Source organism: Falco peregrinus, chromosome 4, assembly GCF_023634155.1.
Source record: "Falco peregrinus isolate bFalPer1 chromosome 4, bFalPer1.pri, whole genome shotgun sequence".
Taxonomy (NCBI): Eukaryota; Metazoa; Chordata; class Aves; order Falconiformes; family Falconidae; genus Falco; species Falco peregrinus.
Window position 1 is genome coordinate 33,025,268 of NC_073724.1, and position 6,000 is coordinate 33,031,267.

Genomic DNA, 6,000 nt, shown 5'->3' on the forward strand with positions numbered 1-6,000 from the left:
AAAATCCAAGCCCTATCCAAGTCATTAGAGATTTCACCACTGACCTCAGCTACGTCAAGATGACACAAAACTTGCTCAGAGACAAACAGACTTGAAACAAAAGGAAGTACAAGGCCCATCAGTCTGATGCATTCACTAAACTGAGTTCTTTTAGAACCTCTTTCTAAAATATTCTTACCATTCTTATTAATCTTATTCTGAAAAAATGCCTCTAGTAATATATAACTAAATAATATATAAATATATAAAAAATAAATATATAATTAAATAATGTAATAAATATATAACTAAATAATTAGATATTTTTCATTTTCTTGTTCTTGTTCTTTTATTTTTTATTGTCTTCTTTTCCTATTGTTTCATGAAACCGTTTCTGATACTTCAGGATACTTCCTTCTACCTTCTGAACTTTAAAGCTAACTCCAATGAACTGTATTCACTGGGGTAACACAGTATCAGCATATTTCTGAGCAAGTTAAAGCTGGACATCAAAGAAGTCAAAAGTGGAAAAAGCTTTTTTTTTCCCCTGAAACTTCAAAAATCATATGACTTTTCTGACCTGAGAATGAAAGGAACTAGGCACTTCCTGATCTTATACAACAGTAAGTTCCCTGACAGCATGACTTCCTCATTGTGAAATGTAAACCAAGAAGAGTTGACGCAACACAAACGCTGTTAAATCTTTCACAGAGACAGTATTCCCCACTTCTAATCCCAGTCAGGTAATTTCTAGGGATTGAAAAAATGTGTATTCATTAAATGTATGTACTTGGGCTGAGTCTATTCTTTGCTAGTTTATTCAGAGTCAGTCTCCCTACCAAAACCCCTGTCCTGAAGGATTTCCAGATCCATAACTCATGAAACAAAACTTTTCTATTATAGCCATTGGCTGTTGCTTTATGGTTTGGAAATGCTTCAGTTCTTTGGGCATCTCCATTTTTGCTCCAATAGAGGGTAAACTGGGCCAGTTAGAGTGTTTGCGTAAGTCCTAAACCACTCTTCCAGGACTGTAGGCACTTTCCACTCTGCCAAAGGATTTTCTTGGCTAGCACCTACCACCAGAATCCACGCTTCTTAATACAGTTCTCCTGTAGTATCATGTTCCATGGCAGCCCCTCTGTTTAAAAGAGGGAGAACCTTGTACATTGTTGGATACACTGAAAAATAGGGTGCGAGTGTTGTGAGACTGTTTGGGAATCCAGGTTTTCAGGACTGTTACTCTGAGGCAGTAGCACAACTTAATGTCTTCCCATTTCCCAAGTCAGTCTTAAACCAAGTCAGATTAAGCTACATGTACAATAAAGAGCTCCTTTACAGTAATTAAGAATGGGCATGATAGTTGCAAGATTTATAGAAGAGGGTGAAAAGAAAACCACGTTTACGCCAAAGAATCATACTCCTCCTTTGGGTGGCCTAGCTGGTAGGTCTATGGACATGCACGGTCATCTAGATCAGGATCCAGCTCTCGCTCTGCAGCACAGATCTGTGTCCATAGGTAACGTTCAGAGGAAGAAGTGGGCTGGGGTTAATGCCTCCATCCTTTCATACTCCAAAGCTATTTTGGTAAGCATCCAGATTGAATTCTCCATCACACCCACCTCTCTCCTCAAGGACATCCATACCTCCACTGAAAAGAAGTCTTAGCCTCCCTCATGGCAGACTACTGGCAGATCCCTCGTTTCGAAAACACTCCTGTCCATCGTGCTTCTCCCAGCACCTCCCCTTCCCCTCCAGTCAGGCCGGTAAACCGTGCCGGCGGCGGTGCGTGTGTCAGGCTGGGAAAGCCCCAAGCCCGGAGGCCGCCGTCGGTGTTTCCCGCCCTCCCCCGCCAGGCCGCGCCTGCCCCGGGGCGGACTTCGGTACCAGGCACCCTCCGCGCCCCGCGGGGTTTGATACGGACCATTACTTAGTGTTTCAGCCAACTACAGCGGCTTCTCTTTGTTTTTTCCTCAACACAGCCGTGAAAAATACCGTGCCGACAGCCGCCGCGCCCCGGGGCCCAGGCGGCGCCACGGCGCCCGAGACGGTGCCGCGGCGCCCCGGCAGGAGCAGCCCCGAGTCGGGCGCAGCCGCGCTCGCCGAGGCAGCGACGGGCTCGCTTTTCGGGGTACCCTGGCAGCCGGTGCCGGGAGAAGCCCCAGCCCCGGGGGGCGGCAGGGCGGGCTCGCCAGGCAGCGCCAAGGGTCCCCTTCAGCCCCGGGCCCGCCGCCCTCCCCCCGCGCCGCTGAGGGAGAAGGGTGGGGGGTGTCTAACCCGGGCGCCCTGCAGCGCCGCCCGGCTCTGCCAGGGGGCGCTACCGCGCGGGCGGGGGAGTGGGGGTGGGGAGTCACGAGACATCCCGCACCAGCTGTTGCTGGCAGGCTGAGGCGAGATTCCGGGGAGGGGCGCTATCATTGGCTGAGGGCGAGCACCACGGGCGCTCCCATTGGCCTGCGTGAGGGGAGAGGCGGAGCGTGAGTGTCTATAAATAGGGAAGCCGGCCACCGCGCCGGGCACAGGTCGAGCCGGAGACGCGGCGCCAGCCGGACGGGGGTCGCCTATCTGCTCAACGCCGCCGGGACATGCTCGCAGCCTGACTGACCGCAGGTGGCCGCCGCGCCCGGGACACGAATGAAGAAGCAGTTGCTCCTCCTGTTCACACATCGGGGACTCGTCAGCCGAGGGGGCCGCAGGGGGAAGCGCCGTCGAAAATGGCCTCGTTCAGCATCCGCGCCGCGCGTCCTGAGGACTGCCCCGACCTGCTGCGACTGATCAAGGTGGGGGGGGGCAGGCGATGCGGGGCCGGTAGCTGCGTGTCCCCCAGCCCGGGCGGCGGCGGGGCCGGAGACCCGCTCAGGCGTCGGTCTCGGCCGTGGTGGGCGGCCCGGCAGCCTGCGGGGGGGAGGGGGGCACTCTCGCCCTTGTGTCTGAACGAAAACAAGCTCTTGCGCAAGGCCGGGGGCGGGGAGCGGCCAATGGGGAAGCGGCTGCGGGGGCCGGTGGGGAGAGTCCGCTGACACGTCCCTCTCTTCCAGGAACTAGCCAAGTACGAGGACATGGAGGATCAAGTGGTGCTAACCGAGAAAGGTATCCAAGCGGCATCTGCTCGCCGGGTTGGTGGCCTGGTGACGGTGGCTGTAGCTCAGGTGCCGATTTATTCTGCTTTTCTAGAGCTGCTTGAGGATGGCTTTGGCGAGCACCCGTTCTACCACTGTCTGGTTGCAGAAGTGCCAAAAGAGCAGTGGTCGTCTGAAGGTGAGGATTCCCAATACTTACCTCTAGATGCTAAATACACAACAGGCATCTTATACGTAATGTTATCGATTGTACGTAAGGTTCTGCCAGTCAGTTGGGGTAGGAGGAATAGGTTAACTGTTAAATGCAGTAATGTATTGTGATACTCTGCTGAAGTAGTTGCTAATCCTGGAGGCGTGGGAAGATCAGGTGTAACGTAATTTACTTGACTCCAGTTAATTAAATGGCTTTTCTTGTTTGACCCTGACTTACCTTGATGTAATCCTGTTGAATCACGTTTTTTTCTTTAATTTGTCCCCAATCTTCAGGTTACAGTCTCTAGCTTCGCCATGTACATGGCCCTTCTGTGTACATGGATGGGCGGGGAGGTAACTAAAAGATCCGTTACACAATAAAGTAGATGATCATAATATGAGGTAAGGTCTACAGGGACAAGTGCTGTTGCCAAACCTTTACCAAAGACAGTAGATCAGAAATCTGTTTGCACGCTTCTCTTACAGTATGTGCAGAGTGTTACAGTACATGTAGATAAAATACTCAAGGCTTAGGTTTGAGTGGGCTGCTGTTGGAAGAGTTGGTTTCTCTTTAGTGTTGGGCCACAGAATTAAAATTGAAGCTGCAGCTTTACTTACTGTGACTTTATGGTGGTGAAGGTAAAGAAAAGTGATTCTCTCTGTGGAAGCGTAAATTGAGGTGCTGGAAATGCTGCTGTAAAGGTGACCTGTGAGCATGCCTTCTCGCACAGTGTAGTTGGAGGAATATACATTGAAAGGTCAGTGTTCTTTATAGAGTTTGGTAGACTGTTTTGGTTGCTGAGGTAGAAGAGGCAATCATCAAGATTGATCTGCTGTGAAAAGTGTTTTCTTGTCTTCCAGAACAGAAATACTGATACATCAGTAGGGTATGCATTTCTCTGTAGGAAAAAAAGCCTTGTGTTCCTTTTGAGGATTTCAGGGTATGGCAAGGGCAATCTTCATTCTGTTAGGTAGATACAAGTTTGTCAGAGCTTGTGTTTTCAGTTGTGTGCTTACTTGTGAACTTCATTCCTAATTCTAAGCCAGTAGCAAATGTCTGCATGTCACAATCTGTATTTTTAAACATGCATATAAGACTTAAGCCTTTTTAAATTCAGACTAGTTAAAGTTAACCCTTTGTTTCAGAACACTGCATTGTGGGCTTTGCCATGTATTACTTCACTTACGATCCATGGATTGGAAAACTGCTGTATCTTGAAGATTTTTATGTGATGGCTGAGTATAGAGGTATGTATTACAGAATTAGATGAGTTGCTTCCTGTAGGACTTCAAAATTAAAACTTACGTTTCTTTCTGTGGTTTGTTTTTTTAGGACTTGGCATTGGGTCAGAAATTCTGAAGAACTTGAGTCAGGTATGTCTAAGTGATAAGCCTAAACAAGCAGAACTGAGAACACGATGTTCTTGCTCTTCTGCTAGCTGCGTGAGAGCTTCTCCTTCAGCACTACTCAGAATTAAAGGAGTTGACAGGACACTAGATGGCTTAAAAACTAGACTTGTCTAGAGTCTGTTAAACAGTGACATGTGCTGAAGTGACCAACAATGAACTTGATGACTTCTGGTGATACATAGTTGCTGAATAGTTTCACCAGTTCTTAGTAGGCTTCCCTGGTGCTGTTGGTTCAAATGTGTTGTTGCACACTTGCAGGTTGCTGTGAAGTGCCGCTGCAGCAGTATGCACTTCCTTGTTGCTGAGTGGAATGAACCATCTATCAGGTTCTATAAGAGAAGGGGTGCATCTGATCTGTCCACTGAGGAGGGGTGGAGGCTCTTCAAAATTGACAAAGAATATCTCTTGAAGATGGCCACAGAAGAGTGAGAGATTATTCCAGCAAATTCTTTCTGTGAATATATGTGCTCTCTGAATAAACTTCTCCTTGCTTTCTGTGTGCAGTTTGTAGTAGAATAAAGTAGTGTGGATGCTAATAATGAAAATCTATGCAGGTGTGGTCCTAGAGTAATTGCTACTGTGATCTGGAGTTGAGGCATCTGTGAAGTTGAGTATGTGTTTGTATGCATTCTTTACCAGTGTGGGCTTGTAATCTTTGTATATGGAAACTTCATTCTTGTAAGTGTCATTCAAATGTGTACAATGTACACACTGGTAGGGTTTGTTTAATTATTGCCTTTTATAAAAATAAATAGTGTTTTCACTTCATGGCAGTATTTTTGACTTTTAATTCTCACAGTTTTCAGTTGGATGACATGCACATTAATAAAAGACTCATTCACCCAAATGTTTTCTTGAGTGAAGCACAACTTGTCCAGTCCCAGTCCTTGTATGCCTGCAGGACCCAGTGGTGAGGTTCTGGGCACCTGTTCCAAATCTTGAATGTTTGGAGGGGTTAGAGATCAACCTCTGCTTCCTGTGTGGTGCAGAGTGTCGTGTCTCGGGAGCATTCTGTGCTAGTCGGCTACCTTTTGAGTTACAGTTGGAGCTGCTGAATTTGGCTAAAGGTTTCTTGTGCTTTGGAAAGCAGCTCCACTTAGAAAGTGGGGAGCTCTAGGCACTGTTTCCTTGGGACTTCCAGTTAACTGCAGAACACCTCAGTGAAAAGGATGTAACCCTGAACGGGAAGATTCATGTAGCTGTAATTTCAAAGCCTAAATCACAAAAGTGGGTTTGACCAGCCAAGGGAAAGTTTTTTACTTGACCACAAAGCACTCCTTTATGTGATACTTAAAACATCAAACTTAAATGCTGGTAATCTGGATTTATGCATATGATTCAG

General features: G+C 47.5%; 2 protein-coding genes across 4 annotated transcripts in view; one reads left to right on the plus strand and one right to left on the minus strand.

Annotated features, from left to right (window-relative positions):
- The window catches only part of ACOT9 (acyl-CoA thioesterase 9), a 28,949-nt gene extending 26,828 nt beyond the window's left edge, over window positions 1-2,121 (minus strand). The window contains exon 1 of one of the 2 annotated variants that reach the window (XM_005231902.4): window positions 1,623-2,121. In XM_005231902.4, the coding sequence (XP_005231959.2) occupies window positions 1,623-1,654 (32 nt within the window). In that variant the 5' untranslated portion in view covers window positions 1,655-2,121. The remainder of the gene's footprint in view (window positions 1-1,622) is intronic. The other variant, XM_027778930.2, reaches the window with a different exon arrangement.
- Window positions 2,122-2,477: 356 nt separating this feature from the next.
- On the plus strand, window positions 2,478-5,426 carry SAT1 (spermidine/spermine N1-acetyltransferase 1). 2 transcript variants are annotated; one of them, XM_005231900.3, is made up of 6 exons: window positions 2,480-2,756; window positions 3,015-3,066; window positions 3,151-3,234; window positions 4,395-4,496; window positions 4,582-4,622; window positions 4,917-5,426. In XM_005231900.3, exons 1-6 carry the CDS (start codon window positions 2,691-2,693, stop codon window positions 5,085-5,087), a joined length of 516 nt encoding a protein of 171 aa, XP_005231957.1. In that variant the 5' UTR covers window positions 2,480-2,690; the 3' UTR covers window positions 5,088-5,426. The 2 variants fall into 2 exon arrangements, with proteins under 2 accessions (XP_005231956.1, XP_005231957.1); XM_005231899.3 differs by having other exon boundaries at window positions 2,478-2,756; window positions 3,015-3,234.
- Window positions 5,427-6,000: the final 574 nt, after the last annotated feature.